Consider the following 23085-nt stretch of genomic DNA (forward strand, 5'->3'; position numbering starts at 1 on the left):
GGATTCCTACAGAGTAATTCTGCACCAGAGAATGTTTCAGTAAATTTCATATTCACTGCTTTACCAATAGTCCCCATAGTGATTTTTAGTTAAAGTCTGTTTTGTTTAAATAATGGTAATTTATAAACAATTGTACAAATGTAGTTTTTTACTCCCTGACAGAGATTTAGCAACGCTCATACAGCCTAATGGGGAGAATACACATTTAATAAAACAAAGTGTGCAGACTTAAAATTATTAATAGGTAAAGAAGCCCATCTTGATGGCTCAAGAGTATGAGTGTGAGAAAGGAGAGAAGAGAAAAAGCAAGGACCTTTCCATTATGTTACTGCTATCAAATAGATGATTTAATCTATTTGCTTTGATGATTACCAAAAGCTCCCGAACAAAATTGTGTTAATAAAACTGCAAGACAGAAACTCAGAAGAACCTTTGGGATCATGTAAAAAAAAAAAACAAACAAACATTAAAATGTTTTTCTGTTGTTCAATGACAGTTTTGTTTGTTTTCAATAAATATTGTATTCTTTACTAATATTTTATTTCTGTTATTTTACCTTTTTACTTTGTATTTTTGACCAACTGTTTGTCTACTTGGTTGTGTTCTGTGTTTTTTTTTCACTTTGTGTTTTTATATTTTTACAACCAAATGGGGACAGTATTTTACCCCACAGAAATGCTTATGTACCTTTACAGTTTTTATAGTTAGGTTTCCAAATCACAATCCTGCAGGTCTAACAAAAAATGATTCCCAAATTAAATCTAAACTAAATTCTAGCTTTCCTATGAAAGGCCTAGCTAGCGAGCAAAAGTGACAGCGAAGGGCTTAGAAGAAATCACATAACATTGGGGGATCGGGAAGATGAGGGGGCTCTTCTTAGATTACAATTTGGAGTAGGCATTTACAAATCAAAAGAATCATATAATAGTAGATCAGGGTGTTAGTATGATCTATAAAAAATGCAATTTGAAACTTTTATAAATAGCAAATATGTCTTGGCAAGGTAGAGTAGAAGACAGATCATAGTATTATGCAATACATTATGATAGAGTTTATAATCTCACAGGTTAAATTCCGTAACAAGTCTCGGCAGTTCATCTCTGTACAATGGGCTAAAAGAATCTAGTAGACAGTCCACTTTGAGTCTGCAGTATTTACTGTACAGATCCTCACTGCTGTCCCGTTCACGTGGGTAAGCTCAACCCTAATACGTGGAAGAAGGTGTATCCTTTTGCGAGCAAGTTAAAGTAGACTTTGTAAAAGAAAGTAATCATATAACAGTAGATCAGGGTGCTGATGATATTTATAATAAATTCAATTTGCAACTTTAATATTTAGCTATTACGTATTGGCAAGGAGTAGTAGAAGACAGATCATAGTATTATGCAAGATAATATGATAGAGTTTGTAATCTTACAGGTTAAATTCCTTAACAAGTCTCGGCAGTTCATTTTTGTACAATACAGAATATACTGCATAGATTGTGACTGCAGTATATACAGCACAGATCCTCACTGCTGTTCGGTCTGTGTGCGCAAATCTCGACTGTAATCTGGGGAAGAAGGTGAACCCTTTTATGGAGGACAGACAGCAGGACCTATTTGCCTGAAATACAGAATGAAAGCCAAATAATTTAAAAAAACAACACTTTCTGTTTTTAATTTTTTACAACTAAATTGGTACAGTATGTTACCCCACAAACATGCTTATGTACCTTTAGAGTTATTCTAGTTAAGTTTCTAATTAAGAATCCTGAAGGTCTAGCACAGGGGTGTCAAACTCTGGGCCTGGGCCAAATCTGGCCCCCAACGTCCTTTTTTTCGGCTCCCAAAGGAATCCTAAATATGAAGTGCAGCTGGCCCGCCTCTGCATTGAAATGGTGCCGCTACTACAATTCCCAGGATCACTGGCGTCTATAGACCAGTGGGCTCCCTGCCTATGGCCCTGCATTGGACTGTTTTACGGACACAAAAATGGAATTTTAGTAGTGGCGCTATCAGCGGCAGAACACTCTCAAGATTTAGCTCTGCATTGGCCGCATCTGGCATTTCCAGCACTCCCCCTCAGCTGTACTTTTCTTTGCTATTCCAAGGCAAGGACTTGAATGGTTGTATTTTCAGAGAAGAATATTGTTAATATTATTGTTAGTCTGTGCAAAAAGGTTACCATTGAAAATTAACTCAGAAGGCTACAAATAAAGAGGCATAAGAGGATTTTTTCTTGAATAAAATAAAATGATATTTCCGAAATTCAATCTAAACTAGTTTTCCTATGAAAGACCTAGCTAGCAAAACCACATAACATTGGGGGATTGGGAAGATGCAGGGGGTTCTTCCTAAATAATCACAAAAAGTATACATTCAGAAATGAAAAGAATCATAAAAAAGTGGATTTTGGATTTTCGTTTTACGTCACACAAAATTCTTCTGGTGAAGGAATTTACTTATTTAAATTTTTTCTGAATCAGTTTGTACACTTTTATGCTTAACAAAAAGTCATGCATACTATATTGCAGAATGTTAATCTTTCTAGCATATAAATACTATTCATGCTTCCAGCTTTACCTTGTTTTTAGATGTTCTGGGATGTTCATAACTTCTGTCTGCCTGAAAATTCTTCTAGTTCCATCAATTGCCAATGCAAAATATTGATTCAATTTGCGATAATAAACTTTTGTTATCTTGCAAAGTTGCCTTTTCCAATTATTTTCATCACTTCTTAGGTGCAAGCCAAATAATCATGAGGGACAAATATATACCCCCCTTGATCATCACCATGCACTTCTTTTTAGGACCCTCAATGATGCCTTGTTTAATTAATACATTTGGACACAAAATGTAAATCTCATAAAAAATGTTGATCTACTGCAGCTCATAAATAGTCAATTTATGTCTGTGTTTCTTTAGCATTTAGTTACATAGTCAGTTAGGCTGAAAAAAGACAAAAGTCCATCAAGTTCAACCACTAGGGAAATAAACATATTTCAGATAAAAAATCTGTAGACATAGTTGATCCAGAGGAAGGAAAAAAAAATATTGATTCAAAAACATTTTATAAGTCGATCAGATGTTCCCTGGTTCAACAGTCTCTGTTATCTTTACTTTAAAACTTTACTATCCATTTATATTATGTGTGTCTAGAAAAGCATCCTGCTTTATCTTAAAATAATCTAAAGAACTTGCTGAATCTTCTTCCCGAGGGAGCCTATTCCACATGTCACAGACCTTACTGTGAAGATTCCCTTCCTTATCTGGAGATTAATCTTCTTACCCCCCCAGACGCAAATAATGCCTGGAGACACTTGTTCGGGTTTTAGGTGGTGGACTTTGCAGACTTGATGGATCCATCAATCGCACTTTGCAGCTTCCCTGCCTAGTAGGACCTTTCTTGAGGAAGCCAAACGTTCCAGAGAAAGTTGGCCTGGAGCTAGCTTTAAGCATAGGGCCGCATGACAGGGTAAGGAGGAAAGACAGGAAAGGCAGAGGTTAAGTTAATTTTTTTTTAAAAACAGTGCGGGAAAGGTAAAAGTGCAGGGGGAAAAAGAAAAAAAAAGAAAAAGTCTTAAGAAATTGGTGGGCTTGCTAGTAGGGGAGGGGTTTAGGACAAGCCATAAAAGGGGGGTAAGGGGTAAGGGGGCATCAGTTTTTACACAGCAAGCTTCTCCCACCTCCCTCCCTGTTTTATTGAATAGTATTCAGGTGCATATGTCATGGCAGTGGGTTGGACGTTTTTTTCTAGGTCCATGAAAGGGTTAAAGTTTTTTTGGGTAGCAAGCAAACAAAGGGGTGGGACCCATCAGCGTTAATGGTGGTCCGGCAGGACACTTGGTTGTTGTGGGGTGTGTAAAATGGGATTATCCACTCATTGTCCCCGAGGTGGCGGGATAACGGCCGGGGGACATGTTAGTAAGTGGATGTAGTTTTGGTTAAAGGGATAGGGTTTTCATGGACCTGTAAAAGAAAACAATTTCTGGTGAATAGAAAGTTGTTATTGACATGTTTAGTGTTGAGGTTGTTTATATGTTTTATGTAGATTATATAAAATGTTATTTATTTACATTTTGGTTAATTTAATGAGCTAATATTGCCAATTTAATCCGAAAAAGGTTTGTGGTCTTTTATTTGGTTAATGTGGGGTTGGGTTGAATTGGTTGAAGGTGCAGTTCATGGCTTCCTCTACTTTGCCCTTGTCATGATATATGTCCACTTTTTAATTTTTTTTATTGCCCAAAATCCCAGTCAGGCTTTCAATCTGTGCATTTAGCAGTGGAACACACTGTTCTACTCATTCTTTACAGAAGAGCAGTTTGGATTGCCTAAGATCAATGGTCACGATGTTATTACAGAGAAACAGGTTGAACTGTCTGTTCTGAACATAGCAAAAAGCTTCTGAATAACATCTTTCATCCTGCCCAGAAATAGAATGTAGCCTTTTAACATCTTGATTAAAATGCAACAAGGCTTCATATATATGTAGATGTATATATGTTGCTCAGAGAAACTTCATCCAAATTATGTCACTGAATGTTGTGATTGTGCAATGTTTTCAAGCAATGTAAAATTCAATAGGGGAACTCAGAGTCTGTCTGCAGACTTTGAAATGTACGTATTTTGCATATTCTGTTCATTGAGTGATACAATATGAAACAAACAAAAGCAAGACTACATAAAGAAAAGCAATAAACCTAACGATAACATTACAAATAATATTTTGTTCCATAAAATATACATCAGAATATAAAAATAGAGAAAACATATAGTTGCTTTACTGTATTCACATAAGGGTAACATCCTGGCACCATGCTAAAGCATAAACCTCAGACCCAAAGCACTGGAACAGAAGATTCAAAATATGAACACTGAAGAGGAAAAAAATAAAAAAAAGGTCTTAGGGGAGAGTCAATTGCCATGGCCTCTTTGGTATACAGACTCCCCATAAATGGCAGGAGCTAGACCAGAGGATTCCAGAAGGGAGCAGAAAAAAAATGTAACTATGGCCTTCTTCATCATCTACCAATTGCTCCAGGTATTGTATATGCTTCCACTTATTGTACCTAGTTTACCCTTTTATACACATTTATGCTCATCAACCCAAAAGTCATGTGTATGTGATTGCAGAATGTAAAACTTTCCAGCATTTGAGTAACATACATACTCATAGTTTTATCTTTATAGTTAGATGATCCATGATACAGCACCTATGGAATAAATCTTTTCCAGTTAAAATTGTAATTGCAAAATGTTTTTGGTCATAAACTTTTTCCACCTGGCCATAGCTACAATAAATGTTATCACCTCATAGCAGCAAGCTGAGTAATCATGAGGGCCAATATATACAGTATATTGGCCCTCATGATCCTCCTTGGGCAACATCATACCTACTTTTTAAAGACTCCAGTATGATGCCTTTTATTTTCACATTTGGGCCTACAATGTAACCCTCACATGAATGTTGATCTACTGCAGTTTAAAACAGGTCAGTTGATGTCTGTGTTTTTTTTATTACTTGTTCAGGTGTTAGGTGGTGGCCTCTGCAGATTTGTTATATCCAGGATTGCACTTTGAGTTTCTTGAGTATTCTAAACTCTTCTCTATAGTCAGTACTGGTAATACCATGTCAGATTGACCCAGCAGCCAGATATTGTGTATTGTGTCAATTGAATGCACACGTGTAAAATGTAAATGTATCAAAAATAAATTAGGATTCTTAAACATTTTGGAAAAAAGTAACGGGGAGGACAGCACAGGGGCGACTAAGTGGGAGGATAGGTCTTGAAAGAAAGGGAGAAGACAGAAGAAGAGAGTAAGGGAAGGGTAGAAGGGAAGATTGGCGAATTATAGTTCTAGTAGGGAGGTGAATGTTGTGGATGCGCTTGTGTCTGGGTGTGTGACAAAAGTGTAGAAAGGAAGGGGGTTTGTGGTTGTGAGGAGAGGGCAAAAGAGAGGAATGGATAAAAAATGGGGGTTAGTGGGTAGTGGCAGCTGGGGGGTGAAAATGGCATTTAGAATGGTTTACCCATTATTTTGGGAGCATGGACAGCTCTCATTTTGTGATCCAAGCTCCCACAGTGACAAAATCCATTACAGTAACCAGAAGCAGTATCATTCCCTGAAAGGAAGATGACAGCATTTTAGGTTCTTGTCACGAACAGGGGTCCTCCGTTGTTTGGGAAGAGGGACAAGTACAACAAATCCCAACTCAATAAATAGAGTAGTAAACTACTATAGGACAGGATCTCAGCCTGCCATACCACTACAGTGAGACTTAAAACCTTGCCTGTGTGTGTCCACCCTGCTATTAAAAATGAGTGCGCTTAGTACTCAGAAGACCAATTTTTTATTTATATTTAATATTCCAAAAAGGCAGACAGCGTAACTAAAAATATTTACAAAGAGATGGAAAAATACAAAATTAATATACAGGCAATAACTTTGCTCTAAAAGCAAAAAAGGAATAAAGAGAGAATAAATCCAAGAAGTAGGGCTTCTGTTGTGGGAACACACAGAATTGTAAGACAACTGTTAGTTCAAAACCAGCTCCAATATATTACAACTCTAATATATTACAACATCACCCAAGTCTATGCCCTTGTCCAGGCATAGACTTGGGTGATGTTATTATATTAGCATCTAGGGCTGAATACCTAATTCAGGGCCTACCTATATACTAATTTTAATTTTCACAGATAAATTATTTTTCCAATATATTTTATATTACAGTGCTCTTAAAATTACCTAACACAAAGAAATCAAGAGGAAAACATACATAACACAAATCTAAATGCCATAGTACAAGTAGATATTTCATACCTAATATGTTTGTAGCCAGCTAAATTTGTTCAGTGAGGGGTGCTACGTCCCCAAAAAAATCACACATTTTGGCCTAACATCTCCCTAGATCCCCATTTCTGTGCGAGTTCCAATACTTACTATGGAAGGCTGCTGCGTTATTATGACACATTGTGTGCTACATAACATTTGCCTCAACTATCAGGATGTGAAGAAGGTCACTTATAAAAAGCAGCCAGACGTGTACCAGCACACTGCCCTATTAATAAATGCCTAGATAAAACTTTGCCAGAATTGCAACCCCTGTGGGGTTTTTACAGCTAGCAGGGACTTTCCCTAAAACCTCCACACAGTCAAATATTTCCCAGACAAATAAAATCAGCTTTTCAAACCTTTCAACCTTACTACAAATATTTTTCTGTTCATCTTGCTATTGCAGATTTTCCTGTATTTTCATTCTAATAAAAGAGTGTTATGGGGCCAGTAAGTTAATCTATGGCTATCAGTCCCAAAATAGTCAGGGGTTGAAATCTTCCCAATCAATCCATCCTACATTAATGGGCCAAAGAAAACGTCCTCCAAAAATGTGAATCACAAACACTTAAACATTATTACCAACAATCTAATGACTAGCTCCTATGATACTCATCAATCTGGAATATGGCTTCACAGACCACAATAAAACTGACTAGTAATAAGACTGGCCAATCACTGCTTTTGGTTCCTAAAGAAAGCCAACATGAATAATCTGCTATCATGCTGGGGATTGTTGGGTGACTCAGGACAAAACCCAAAGGGGTGTGTAAGCACCCATAAACCTAAAATATAAGGGTACATCCAATCCTACCAGTGCCTGCCTGCATGCAGTAGTTGGACAGATCTTTGGCTCTGTAAAGTTTGAGAGGTGTATAATAGCCCTTAATTGGCAGAATTTTGACAGACATTAAAATTGAACATCGCTTTTTATATCACATTCCCATAAGGAGTTGGAATAAAAGTTGAAGTTTGTTTGGACAACAATCTTTGCTGCATGCACAAATATTTACGGAGCAGAAAATTTATTGAATTAAATAAATGTTTTGATTTGCTTGTAAAAATCACTGGTTGGTGTTTTTTCTGATCCTCTGCTTGGGCCTACTTGCAGAATCAAATGTTTCAGAATGAGTATACAGGTGAGATGTCCAGCTAATTGCAGAACCACTTGGGCCAGAATTAGATCCATACTCTAAGCATGTGTGTGAGAATGAAAAAAAGCATGACGGATAACAAAGGTGAAAAAATAAAGACAGAAACAACACCAAATATAATGTCAGATTTGTATGTCCAGTTAAAATTTCATATTTGCTGATGTGCAGATAAAGAGGGAATACCTGGCTAGGTGGATAAAGCAGGATTAACAGGACAACCATCAGCCATCATATCCAAAAACATAAAGACGTACGGCGAAACCTTGGAGTATTGTACAGAAACAGGAAAATAAGGGAAGAAAGTTTGGTTAAATGAAAAACATTTACCAAACATTTGATTCACACAAATGCAACAAGACTTTATTATTAAAACCTGCATTTAACAACCTGATCAATTGAAGTCTTACAAGCGAGAATTGCACAGCATAAACTTGAGACATAGACTTCAGAATGGAGCATTTTCACACATATGTTTGACAAAAAGAAACAGTGCTGGAATTCACAACATTAAGGGCTTATTAGGACCGCCAGTAAAAAAAAAAAATGCTTACTGCTCTTGGGTGCCTACTATGTACAGCTAGATGTCCAGGATTGTTTTGAGGCAAAAATGCCTGTTGTTTGTAGGGAGTTGCAAGCGCTAATACAGACATTTGCAACTGCCTGTATAGGTGTGTGGGCTCTAAAAACAAAACAAAACATAAAACTGCCTGTACAAGCCTTTTTATACAATATTAAAAACTTTTTAAGTTTCAAGAATATAAATTGCGGCAAAGGTGGCAAACTGCCCCCGGACCTGCTTTGAGCGTTCAGAAAATCAAATGGAAATGTTACAGTTTGTTAAATGATGCATGATTGGACCTATTCAGTCCAATGGTAACTTTTTTCTTGCAGTAAAACCGCTCCGAAACACTTGCACAAAATCTTAGATCTGAGCAAACCCTTAAGAGAATAAGGAAGGAATCAGGGAATTATGAGGGGTTTATGATAATTGTAACCCACTTCCTATCCACAATAGACAAGAGAAGCGATGGTACTATGTGTATAAAATGAGGTAATATAAAGTGTCAAATTCAGAATATTTGCCTATTCTTTGGTCTACACCAACATGCATATCCACATTTCCACATAACAGCATTTTGGATTGTTTTCACTTGAAAATGTAGCAAATACATAGCAAAGAATAAGTCAAAATGAAAAAAAATAGATAAACAGGTACACTTCAAAACAACAGAACTTGGTCTATGTGAAAAAAGAAGAACCCACTGCCAGTGCCATTTTTGTTCTGCATACGTCTGTTTGGGCTGCCACTAACTGGGTTTTTTTCCTTTTTAAGGTTGCAGGGCTAACTTTTAATAGTAAAAAGGGCTGTACCCTCTGTCTCTGCATTTTTGTTGGTGTTGCTATCGAACAAGTGCCACAAGTTTATTCTAAGGGTTCAAGTGTTTAATTTTTAAATAGAAAAAAGCTGAATATTCCTTCTTTCACATTTTGGCCTGTTTGCATCGGTGTTAAATTGAGGTGCCCTTGCAAGTTTTTACCCACCCAGCTAGCTATTGAGTTTTCTCAGTTTTGGACAGAATAAAAATAGGATTAAAACCCCTATTGGGTCTGTAGCTATTCAGGACAGAGATTACCTAATTATTTTCTTGTTAACAATCATTTAGCAGACAGGAAGCAAAGGGAACTCTCCAACAGCAGCAAAGATAGGAGCAAACGTTTTTTGTATTTATGTATTGATTTTTTTGTGTGTATTTTTCCGTGGAGGAATTAAGGATAAAGGATCCCAGAATAGTAGTATACATATGATAGAACATCCTAAGCTATCCAAAACTTGACACACACTTTAATGTCTTTATTTTTATATTGGCATCTTTATTGCTAAAGAAAAAAGGATTCAAAAAAAGCAAATCTGTACCCAACTATTCGATAGAGTGGTTGTTTGTATTTGTTTACTTATTTTATGAAAAATTGAAGATATGAGGATAGGCAGTGCAGGGAATATGGAGTGGTGGTGGGAAGTGTGTTTGTTCACACTGTTTTTATATTTAGTACTTAGTGGTGCTTTTAGATGAAAAGATGAAAAATGTGCATAGCACCCCCCTCCAAACATGTAACATTTTGAGTATTTTCCATACAACTCCCAAGACTCTTTTGCAATGGTCCTCCATAGTTGTACCCAGTTTCCCATGTTTGGCAATAGCTTGCATATTAGGGATCTAAATGGCCACAACTTGCCATTACATTTATTATTATTGGCTACATTTACTAGTTTCTCCAATGCCATATGGTACAGAATTTTCAGGTGGATTCACAAAACTTTGACAAATCAAACTTAGGCTGCTACTGATTTTTTTTTGCACTAGAAATTTAGGAACCTCTGGTAATAACCATAGAAACTTACAAATAGGAGAAGGTATGAAAGCTTGCAAATATGATATCTTTCTTTATATAAGGGATCACTATCTATCAAAGAGTTTGTATGTTCTCCCTGTGTTTGTGTGGGTTCCCAAAAGACTTGCATTCAGGTTAAATGGTTTCCCCCCAAAATTGCCTAAGACTACGCTAATAATTTATGACCATGGTAGGGACATTAGATTGTGGGCCCCTTGGAGGGGCAGTTAGTGACATGACTATGAACTTTGTAAAGCTCTGGCACTATATAAGTGCAAGCTAATAATACAAACTTACATTGTGTCACCACAATGCACAGTATTGCACTCCATGGGTGCATTGCAGAATACTCTCAGTGCCTTGATACTGATAGAAAAAATACACCCGCAGCGTAGCACACCAAAAAAAGAAAGATTTATTAATGCTGTGTATAGTGGTGTTCTGTTTGGCAAAACGATGATTTTTTTTCCATTTAGTTTTAAAATGTGAATCTAAATTAAGAAAGCTGCACTAGATAAAAATTAGGTTGTTTATACCACCACATCAATTTAATTCCTTAAACTTTTGTCTGAATGCTGGATTAATCCATGTGTGATTACAACAGGTAACGAGTCCAGCCCACAGTAACTATAACTTTCATATAAAACACATGAGATAAAATGAAGTAAGGTGATACAGCTGGGAGGAGCAGAGGGTTTAAAAGATTCACAGTCTCAGCTAAGCTTTCCATTTAAAAAGTCTTTGTGGAGGTAGAAATAAGAAAAGAAAATAATATGCAGAGACTTGTGAATAACAAACCAGGTCCGAAGCCTGTCTTACATTGCCCTACTACAGGGTGCAAGGCAACTTTTCGCAAAAAACTCAGATTGCAGGAACATCTGGCTAAACATACTGGACAGGTAAGGATACTTAAAGTGTGCTAAAGAGAAATGGTTTATGTTTTTTTCAGTTGTATGGCAAAGTTTTGAGGGTGGGGAAGAATACAGTCTGCATGGGTTTTTACTGTTATTTGGACTCTGGCTAGAGAGTTTTGTGCTCCTTTTCTGTAAACCTAGCCATAATAAGGGGTTTTTCATAGCACAAACCCAACAGGCATGCCAAGTCTTCCCAACAATAAACTCTGTCAAAAACAAGAAAAAGTTGATTACCTGCTAAAAGCCTATCTAATAATTCTATCTGACTTGTATAATAGACATGAAGGAATGTTTAACAGATGCAGAAAGAAAAGTAGCCTTATATGTTTTTTTTTTTTTTTTTTGTACCCTAAAACACTTTGTGTATTCCAATTTTCCAGTGGCTTTTAAAGGATGCCGGCATGAAAGAAGTATTGGCATTACTATTGCTGGCTGGTTTTGAAATGATATGTCTGTGGCTATTTTCCTTTGCTACTTGTGTTGGTAGGTTGCACTGGCACCTCCAATATGTTTATTAAATATACATTCCTTGCAGCACACCACAATGCCCTATAACACAATACCTTGTGTGTGCTATGCTGTGTCAAAGAAAATACTCCATGTTTTTTGTCCTGGTGCATTTGCTACCAATTTGTTTAAATATATCCCTGCATAATCATACTAGCACAGACAGGTGTACATTGGATATTATTCTGGAGCAGTTTATGATAAAAAAAAAGCAAGATTGGTATGATCTTACAGTTTATTAACTTTATTAAGACTGAAGTAAAACTGAGCAGCACCTGGTGTACAATGAATTCTAGGCTTGATGTGTATATTGCTTGAGCCTAGCACCTCGCTGACTGATGCGGTGCAGGTGTTGCTTAAGCAGCCTTTTGCTGGTTATGACTGTGATAGGGCAAAAAAAAAAACACATTCACAAACCTTTACCCCCCACACCCCTTACACAAATACACAACAACAATATTGGTTAAATGGCTCAAAGGCCTTTTATTACACTTTATTTAACTTCATCATCAAAATAAACAATAAATTACCATTACTATAACAACCAAATAAACAACTTCCAACAACCTAATTCTTAACCTTCTACCTATTTAACCCTTCTGGTTACTGGTCCTCAAAGGCCCATCATTAAAGCAGGTCAGACGATTTGATGATTTCTGGTATTTACTTGGTGGCATGGTCACTCTTAAATCTAGCTGGGCTCTGCTTATTGTTGTGTCACAAATAAAGAATGAACACAAAACATTACATTGGTGGTGTGTAACTATAAAAATAACCATATCTTCTTGGTACAGAAAATATTTCGCTGTGACAGGCCAGAATGTGGAAAGTTGTTTTACCGCAAATCTAAACTACAGGATCACTTGCAAAAACATCAAGGGGTGAAGAAGTACATGTAAGTCCAGACTCTTCTTTTTGTAGTGTTAAACTGGCCATAATTGGAACAAAATGGTATGAATTAATTTTTTTCTGTTAGTTGCTCAGCTACAGACTGTCGAGCTGCTTTTGTAACTAAACAAGGATTGAAACATCACCAGCGGCACAAACATGGAAATCCTGCCCCACTAAAGGTATATATGAAGACCTCGTCTGACGCTTTTTTGTATGCACTTGTTATCCATTAATGACCAGGATAAGTCAGAAGTAGCCCATTTAACCGCCCTGTCAAAAAAAAAAATCCAAGAAAAACACAGCCCCAAACATCTTTAACGCTCCCCCAGTAAATGCAACCCCCCTTTCCACAATCAAGACACAGACAACCATTTGGAATTTAAAATGGCTGTAGACAGCTTTTTATTCAAAATATTTTTAAAATATCAACATATAAAATTAAAATTATAACCTAAAACCAAACTTTTAACAATAACAATCTTACTAACCTAATATAACTCCACCCCTGTAAACAACACAACCCTTTTTACTCGTTTACTTTACCCTTTTACTCCGAAAAGCTGCAGGTCTGGAAAGGCACCCAAAACTTTCCAGCCAGCAGAACTACAATGGCTCCTTGCAGCCCAGCACTGCCCCAGGGACCATAGGAATTGTTGATTACCACCTAAAATTTCCCTCTTTAAATAGTTCACCCCACACCTTCTACATACTGACCAGGACCCCAAATGCCACAACACCTTTTACCCTGACCCCATACCCAACAGAAGGGCAGGGTGGGTGGTAAAACTTTTTTGCTTTTCTAGAACTTTTCCACCACCCCCTTCCTTATACCCTTTCCTTGTCTTAACTATGCCCCCTACCTCTTCTCTCCACTCTGAGTCCATCCATCCCAGAACTCAATCTTTCCTCTGCCTGGCTTCTCTAAGTAAAGGGTTTTTTCTGTATCTCCTTTGTGGTTAGTCTTGTTTCAAAAACACCAGCCTTTACTTTTAGCTTATGGCAGCCAAAATCTATATAGTGGCTCATTAAATTGAAATATATAAGAAAATTTAGTTTTTATTACGCACAAAATGATTTGTACATTTTTAGGAGAAAATCCTTGTCAATTGAGCTCAATATGTAACTGCCATGTAACAAATTGCAAAACTCTATCATGGCATTACAACACATCCAAAATCACATATTGCCCCTGCCTTTGACACATTAAACTGCAGAAGAGGATTGGTGAACTCCGGCTCCAGGAATTGATCTCAGTGCTAGATTGGGTGATGTATTAAGATGGCAGTTGTCCTGGCACCATGAGGCCCTGTCCTATTCTGTATTAAAGCTGACTTTACAAACCGTCTTGCTTTAAATCAGAGGAGGCAAACTCCGGCCTTTAGGCCAGATACGGCCTAGCCCGTATTCCAGTCAAGCCTAATGCCCCCTAGTTATTGTTGGATCCAGCCTAATTGAATTGTCACGCTATCGCGAGTTCCCGCACAGTAACCCCAAATACTATGCCTAAAGAGCAGAAGCAACGTGCAGCTACCAGTCCCCGGAAGGTTGACCTCCAACGTCGTGTCTTCAACCCTGAATGGACTGACAAATTATTCTTTGTCCAATGTGGCAACACAGCCCAGTGTTTAGTGTGCAACGACACCAAAAGCACTTTCAAATGGTTGAATCGCAATCTCTATTGTTAGTTTTATACCTAGCGAGTAGTTAAACAGTATTGGTTTTTAATGCCCTTGGTAACCTGGATGCCTGTATGAAACTTAAAGTTGCTAGGTATAGGCATTCAGTGATCTGTGGCTGTTCCAATTTTTGCTCCAAATGAAATTTGCTTAGAGCACCTCTGCGGGCACTGCACCTGGATCACATTGTTTTTCATGCTAAGTTTGGGAATGTAAAAATGTTCTTTTTTGTTTTTCTACTACATAATAGTTGCATGAAGCTTGACCAAATTTTGTATTTCAATGCAGTGCTTAGTTTCTGGATGTCCTGAAATATTTCGTAAGAAGAAAGCTTTAAAAAATCATTTGTCTGTGCACAAAGGAGAACCCCTCTTTGGGTGAGTATATTCTATGCATATGCTTTCAGTATAGTGGTGATCAATGTAAAGGACGGTTGTGGGCCCACCATACACAAGTTAACTCTACTGGTTTTTGGTTGGGGTGTAAAAGTTGGTTCTTAGAGGAAGTGCTAATGTAAACTTTGCTTTATCATAGTTCATCAGTGAATATACTTCAACATGCTATAGTTCCCTGTAGACACAATTCCAGCAGGGCAACTGTAACCTTTCTGCACTCCATCTGGGGCAAAGCCAAGAGGAAAAAATCTTTGGAATGTTGCTCCAAATAATTAGTCCTAGTTCCCACTTGACTACAAAGTTGGCATCTGTGGAACAAAGAAAAAACGTTTAGGCTGGCTATAGTATTTGCGTAGACAAATATGCTCCTTAATCGGGGTACCTACAGAACTGGTATGGGTTAATGTGTTTCCTGCAAAATGACATTATTTTTCTTTTTCACTTTAGACCCTGTTCACACCATTGTTCTGGTGTAACATTGTAACTGTACTATTATTGGTGCAGTGACATATATATATATTGTCCTGTAAGACTATTACCACTCTAGCCTTGCTGTTCAAATATTGTAAGTCAGAATAGTATTTATTAAAGATAAAATTCCCAAGGTGTCTATAAATGTCTAAAATGTTTGCTCTTTTTTTGGCTTGTAGTTGCGATCAAGTAGGTTGTGAATGGAAAGGTTTTACTAGTGCGTCTCTTAAAGCCCATCGCAGACCACATGCAGGTAAGTTTTGTTGTGCACACATATCTGCAGTAAGTAAGTGGAATCCCAACATTGCATATGTTTTTCCTTTTCATTTCAACAACTTGCCAACGAAAGAGCAGAAAAAATTTGAGGATTAACATGAAAATGAGCGCCTTCATGCAGGGAATGGGTTATGGCACACCAATTCTATTTTAGTGAATAAAAAAGTTGATGTAAAAACCTGCTGAATGTGAAGCAATAATGATCTGTTTCCTTTTTAGGGTACTGCTGTCTTTCTCCAGGCTGCCAAACTACATGTCAAACATGGAGTGCTCTACAGAAACATAAAAAGCAACATCCTTGTGAGTAATAGCCTTAGTTTTTTCAGGAAAAAAAGTGATTTTCTATTTCAAACTAAATATCACTGCAACCGTTTTTCTCTGTGAAAAAATCCAGTATACCCATGGCAAAACATTAAAGGAAAGGGGCGGAGGTAGGAGGGATGATGTGTGGATTTTGATTATTCTTACTCTCAATGTTTTAGTGGATCTTCAATGTCCAACATGTAAGAAGTCATTTAAAAAAAAAGCTGCTATGCGAAGACACAAACGGACCCATGTGCTCAAAAAAGTCAACTTGGCCTGTCCCAGAAAAGACTGTAACAAGACATTTACTACAGTCTTCAACCTGACACATCATGTAAGGAAGGATCATCTATGTTTGCAGCCTTACCGTTGTTACCATGCTGACTGTAAACGCACCTTTGCTATGAGGGTATGTAATGGGCATAGTTGACTTTTGACATATGGCTGGGAGATTGGGCATAGTTAATTTTTTTTTTTTTTTTTCTTTCTTTAGGAAAGTCTTCTTAGACATCTTGTGGTTCATGATCCCGACAGGAAGAAATTGAAGGTAGGATTAAAATGTTTTCCCATTCCCCCCCATTTTCTGTTCCATACAAAAAACTTTGAGTTCAATAGGAGTCTACCAACTACCACCCATAATTAATGTAGTAGGTTTACCACTTCCCTTGGTTTGGGTCATCTGTATAATGCTGGTAACCTGATCATCACTGCTTCAGCAAGTACATTTCTAAAACCATGGCAATCTAATATTTATCATAAACCAATGCACATATTACAAACAACAAAAAGTTTGTGTATGGTAAAATACCTGTTTAAAGTTATGTCAGGAACTAAAAAAAGAAGTAGGGAGAGGGTTATAAAAGGGAAGGGCAAAATAGATGAGTGGAAAGCCCACATTGAGGGGGAGGAGAAAGAGATCTGTGTTGAGGAGCAGTATTCAACCCATGGATTCCAGGCAAGGTTGGATGCATGTGGAGTGTCTTTGAGAGTACAAGTAAGCTTGTCATCAACCGTTGTCGAGTTGAGTTTTGTCGGCAGCAATAGCAGGGAGATGGAGGACGATTTCCAGGCCTTAGCCAATGCCAATCTTTCAACTAGCGGTGAGTAATTACACAATTTCTTGGCATATTTTGGTAGGGGTGTATCCGTTTTACTCAAGCAGCTTGGATTTTATCTCTAGACTGTTGATAAAAATTCTGATACAGCACTCCACAAACTTGTATCTCGCAGTCTTGGGGTGGGAGAAATCGGAGTCAAAAATGGTTCCTTTAGTTCCCAACTAAACATGCAGATCTAATCTTTATAGTACTGATACAATGTTAATATAAAGCAATTCATAATAAAGTGCATTGGGCAAGGTTAGTTGACAATCATATTTTTTGTGGTTTCCATTGATCCTGGATTTTGAACTGACTTGTTGGGGAAGGGGGGTTTTGTATGTGTGTTTGAAACAACACCGGAAAGCAAATGTACAGATTGATTCAGATGGGCAGTAGGAAGGTTTTATGGTAATAAATTTCTACCAATGCTGCATTTAAATATAACAATTGGAGACTAAGTACTTCACAAGTCAGCATAAATACAAATGGTAATTGTATGACAGCTGGTTTAATTTTCCATGAGCACCAATAACAAATTCCGCATGTACAAAACCTTTTGTCAATTGCACATAACATTTGTATTTTTGGCTGTTGGTGAAAAGTACCTTTAGTATAGAAGTAAACACATCTACGAAGACATTCTTTGTAAATTGATACCAGGTGTTGTAGGTTCACCATCTCTCTGTATGTAGTAGGCAATTGTTTTTGCAGAATAAGTCACTTGTCTTGCCAAAATGGCCAGCCATGGTTTCTGGGTCTAGGTTTATATTCAAAATGGCATGGTTTACTTTGTAATACACTTGGTTAATAGGCAAAGGTTTAGGCATCGTACCCTCCAGCTTATCCTACAACGTAAGCTCTTGGTGCATAGCTAGATTGCAGTGTAAGCACAATATCTTTGGGTGTGTTGGCTGCCTAAATAGATATTGCAATTATAAACAATCTGGCCCTCAATTTGGTAACAAAGTGATGCCCTTTGTGATTTCTGGCCTCCACCATTGACAATTTATGTTTTCCCCACAGCTCAAATTCAACTTGAAACGGTCAAACAAATATTTAGGAAAAGCCCTCCGCCAGCAGCCTATAGTGGAGCAAAACCTTACTCGTCTATTTAATCAGAAACTTGGCTTAAAAAGTAAAACTCTTCTGGAGAGTAACCTTTCTATCCTCTTCAATGAACGTCTTCTAAGAAACCCTGTTGAGCCAGAAGTTAACCTCAGCAACCTCTTCCAGCTTGTTCCTGCCCGTGCTGAAAAAGCAGTCTAAATTCAGAAAAAATGAGTTTTCAAAATGCGGAAACCCCTTTTTTGTTTTTTGTTTTTTTTTTTTGTTATTGGTGTTAACCAGATTTCTTTACTTCACATTTAATTGTAAGGTCTGCTTGCTATAGACGACAATATTATTTTGACAGATGTGGTACACTATGCTTATGTTCTGAAATGTGGAGAAAAGGTGGATCCTGCATATCTCCCTATAAGACTTGGCTTATCATAAGTCTTAACAAGTAAAACTTATACTGTTTAAAAAAAAAAAAAAAAAAATCCATGCCAGAAATTTTCCTTTCTTAAATTGAGACTGCGTTTAATATGTTTACCTTGCAGCAAATAGCTTTTTTTGTGTGATGTGATTTCAATAACGAGAAGAATAACATATTTTTTTGTTTCTTTTTTAGTTTTTGTATTTTAGTCCTTTTTCTATGTGCATGGGTCATGTCAAGTGGACAATAAATTTTATTTATTCTGTATTTTTGTGTTTATTTTTACATTAGACAGTGCTGCTGTTTGGGTTATGCAATATGCTGGGCTGTGTAGGGTAAAGTTTTACCCATTTAAGGTATCCCATCTAAGTGCTATTGGAACTACAAAGTGGGTATTTTTTTAACGTAATGTAAACCCAAAGCACTAAACACTTGGGACCTCCTGGATCACAGACTTGACTATGCACACTCCTGAAAGTTTTTAGGTGTAACCCAGACTTGTCTTTGGTGGTCACATGCTATAAATAATTTGTCCTCTCTAGCCTTAGTTTAGTTCTCCTTTAGAGACAGATGAGAACATGTGCTGCTTTAGAAAGTTTTAAGCTTGCTACCATGAGCCTCCATCTGGATCCCTGTGTCCGTATCAGGGGATCAGTAGTCTTAGAAATGTATGTGGTTATTGAGTGCAATTTGCACTAATAGATATGCTAAAGGCATGAGTCACTTCTAGATGCTTCCATAACTTACATAACACTTAGGAAATTTTTGTCCAGTCCGAACTGTTTCTCTTGGCCCAACATTAGGTTAGTAAGTCCCTTTTGTGAGGTTTATGCCCAAGTCTAGAAGGGTTTTGCTGGGCGGCCCAAGTCTCTTCTTACAGCAATGCATTGATGGATAATCATTGATCATGCTTTTTAATACTATTAAAGGTCAGCTTTCAACCTTGACCGCCAGAGAATATTTGATGGGAACAGATAGTAGAGATGGGTGTTGGCAGGACAGGACGTGATAATTATTCCTTATATCTAATGGAGCAATAGATTGCATTAACAAGGTTTCTCTCCTTCTCAGCTCTTTGCAAAGATAAGAGAACCTGTATTGAGTGGAAATCCACTTTACATGAGCACAATCTCACACATCTATTTTTATTAGAAGTGCCTTCTGCCAGAAATCCTCTAGATGGTGCTATTATATTGTCAATATCCTCAGGTCACTTAGCTTCAAATATAATAAAGCTAAAAGACAAAACAATTCAGTTTAGCAGTCCCTAGATTCGGTGGCACTATTAATTTTCTTTAAGACTCTTTACAGTACATTTTGTGCTAGAAAAGAAACATGCCTGTTGATCCTGATAAAAACCCAGCATTCTTGTATCTTTCCTGTAACTGGAATTTATCACTTATACTAGATGTGTGTTGAAGATGAAAAGTAAAGGTGCTTGTGACTAAATCAAGAAAGCAGTCTTTGATGAGAATCTTTGTTCCGCATAGTTACATAGTCTGTTAGGTTGAAAAAAAGACCAAGTTCAACTGCTAGGGAAATAAACATATGTCAGATAATAACACTATGGACATAGTTGATCCAGAGGAAGGCATACAGTAATTTAAAACTTCTGTGATCTTAGGATGGGATGTTTGTTAATAGTGGGTGAATTAAACATAATGGAACAAAGTTAAAAAAAAAAAATACACTGGAGCTGTTACTTTAAAGTAATTGCAATCTACAATATAGTACACAACTATTTTTGGGTTTACATTCACCTTAAAGGTCAGCTGTCAAGTTTTGCCATGTCCATCCTATTGTTTCAGATGTTGATTCTGCTTAATTTAAATGTTTCATCAGAGCTAGGCTAAATGACTGGTACAAGTAAATGTGAACAGCAAACATTAGACACTCTAGTAGACTTTGAAGGTTTATTATCTGTACTCAGGAACATGTTATCAAATGAATCGGGCAAATCCAAGTTCAATGCCATATTTTAAAATCAAAGATATGTTTAAATGCATATATTCTGGTATCACACAGTCATCCCTTTAAGTCAGATTGTAAGCTCTTTGGGGCAGGGTTCTCTCCTCCTCCTGTGTCACTGTCCGTCTGTCATTTGCAACCCCTATTTAATGTACAGTGCTGCATAATATGTTGGCGCTATATATATCCTGTTTATTAATAATAATCCCTTTGATTTTTTTTTTAAGATTATAAATTGAAATACTATAGGGCCCATTCACATTATTCTGCTATAGTAATGAGCATGTTGGTTTAATTCAGTGCCAGTCATTCTAAAAGACACCCAACATACCTCACAGGAACAGTCTCAGATTCAGTGAAATGTCAATAATGGCACAATAGTGAGAAGGAGAAATATAGTGAGATTTCCTGTCTAAGCATTGATGTTCAATTTAACATCACTTTCTGCTCTAGCTACATGACAGCCAACCAATCATTCAACCATTGTCCTAGAGCTCATCTGCCAATACAAATATAGGAATACGGTTCTCTAAACACACGGCAGTGTCTTGACAATATGATGGCAAAATACGTGGGCTGTAAATGGGAATTTTCACAATAACTTAAGAAGGCAATCATTACAATATGTGGGAAATATTCGAACTGTCATGGAAATTACCAATAAGTGAATACACCAGATAGGCTCACAAGAGGTTTGTGGAATCTTGCTTGAAGTCTACAAAACCCAAACGTAGCTACGAATGACATTTTTCAGGGCAAGCTGTTGCCAAAAAGGAGCATGGGGTGCTGGGCACTGCCGATTGGGGACACTATACAAAGCCAAAAATATTTTTAAAACCATTGTGTATCAAAGAGGTTTCACTTTTTCATGCAACTTGGAAAACACCAGTCCCATGAATTACCTTCTTCTAAGCTGTATGTGATTTTACAGATCTGAACAGTTGTCACAGGCTGGATCAATGACTTAGGCCTTTTCTCTCCATTTTTCTGTTTAGACATAACCTAGTTATAAATATCTCTGTTTACCCAACAATAGAATAATACTGCTTTTACTGTAGAGAAAGAGGTGGAATTGAGAAAGATTTTGGGCTTTTTTCATAATCACTTCTATTTACAGATATTTAGGAAATGACAGACTTCTACATTGAATTGAATCCTTAGTTTTAACTAAGAATTTAACGCCTGCATTTATAACCCTTTTAATGTCAGTAACACCTTTTCCATTCTTCTTTTTCTAATATTTCTTCCATCATCTATACAACCATATGTGTGGACAGCAAAAATCCACCTTTCATTCTACCTGTTCTTTAATGTCTAATTTTAAGTCTGAAATAATAACTTTTTTATTCCCTCTTGCCTATGACTTGCTGCTTTAATTCTACTCCATAATAATTCTACTACTAGATTGTAAGCTCTTCGGGGCAGGGTCCTCTCCTCCTGTATCACTGTCTGTATTAGTCTGTCACTTTCAATCCCTATTTAATGTACAGCGCTGCGTAATATGTTGGCGCTATATAAATCCTGTTTATTAATAATAATAATAATAATAATAATAAGGATCATACAGTTACTTCTAATGTCAACTTGAGAGGAGAGCTTGGAACAAAAAAAAAAGTATATGTTTGTTAGCAGCTGGAAGGAGAATCCCAAAGGTATTGAACTCGCTACAGGCTTTCACAATCTCTTTCACAGTTAGACAATTAAAATGTGCTCACATTCATGTGTATCATCTAGACACTAAACTTTAAAAACACACACACCAAACGTGTTTTTTAGGAGATGGAAGGCATTTTAGCTTTCTTTTTTCCAAATAGTAAGCCAAGCCTGCGTAAACTGAAAACAAAAAAAACATGACACCTTAAATCCTGCAGATCCCTTGATGGGGCTGGTCCTTCCCACATCGTCCTGGAAAGTCCTCTTCGGCACTGAGGAAGCTCCGGGCACTGAGGAATCTTCAGTCTTCTCCTCGGCACGTCACCCGATCTCGCACTGCTGTAAAGGGGAAAGAAATAATCTCACTGCGCTTGTGTGAGATCAGCATTTCTTTGCCATTATAGACAAAATGCCCTTTTCTGCGCATGTCCGAGATTAGGGCATGTGCAGAAGGAACACCAAGAGCCTCCCGGGACTTGTGATGTAGGTATCCCAGGAAGTTCAGTCTTGATTGCCTAGGCAATGAAGACTGAAAGGGGAGATGCTACACCCTTTTTTCTCTTTACATATAAGGGTTGTCTACTCTTTTATGTAAAGTGAAAATGTTGAGTTTAGGTCTGCTTTAAGCAATTCTTTCAGAATCCTGAGAATTAGCTCTCCCACATGGTTCATCCTCGTCCTTTATGATCAATGACCATGTCACAAAATTATATTGAGATTGTTGGACATATATTTCATTAAATGTTCTCATCAATTACAATATTTGTTAACTAGTATTATTCCATTGGGGATCACCATGCTTTCAGTAGGTGTTATTACTTGTTGTTTACTGGTGAGTAGATACGTATATTATATATACGCAAAGTAATGTATAGTATTGTGTTAGAATTTTCCTTTTAGTTTAAAGGCCTTTAGTTTAACTTTCAAAAATCTACTAAATAAGAAAATTGTTAAAAATACCCTTGTGTGGGCATTTGTGTTTTCTCAGGCAAATAGCTGGCAGGAGATACAAGCTGATGGTACAGTATTTTTACAGTTGACTTGTGAACTAAAGCATATTACAAAAGTCACAGAAAAGTTAGTAGTTC

General features: G+C 37.1%; 1 protein-coding gene across 1 annotated transcript; it reads left to right on the top strand.

Annotated features, from left to right (window-relative positions):
- The first annotated feature begins 11084 nt into the window (after nt 1-11084).
- Nucleotides 11085-18643, top strand: LOC140327679 (P43 5S RNA-binding protein-like). The gene is made up of 9 exons (XM_072407043.1): nt 11085-11265; nt 12582-12682; nt 12764-12857; nt 14643-14731; nt 15400-15473; nt 15716-15796; nt 15979-16208; nt 16293-16346; nt 17923-18643. The coding sequence occupies exons 1-9, from the start codon at nt 11140-11142 to the stop codon at nt 18163-18165; spliced, it is 1092 nt and encodes a 363-aa protein (XP_072263144.1). The 5' UTR covers nt 11085-11139; the 3' UTR covers nt 18166-18643.
- Nucleotides 18644-23085: the final 4442 nt, after the last annotated feature.

This window comes from Pyxicephalus adspersus, chromosome 3, assembly GCF_032062135.1.
Source record: "Pyxicephalus adspersus chromosome 3, UCB_Pads_2.0, whole genome shotgun sequence".
Classification (NCBI taxonomy): domain Eukaryota; kingdom Metazoa; phylum Chordata; class Amphibia; order Anura; family Pyxicephalidae; genus Pyxicephalus; species Pyxicephalus adspersus.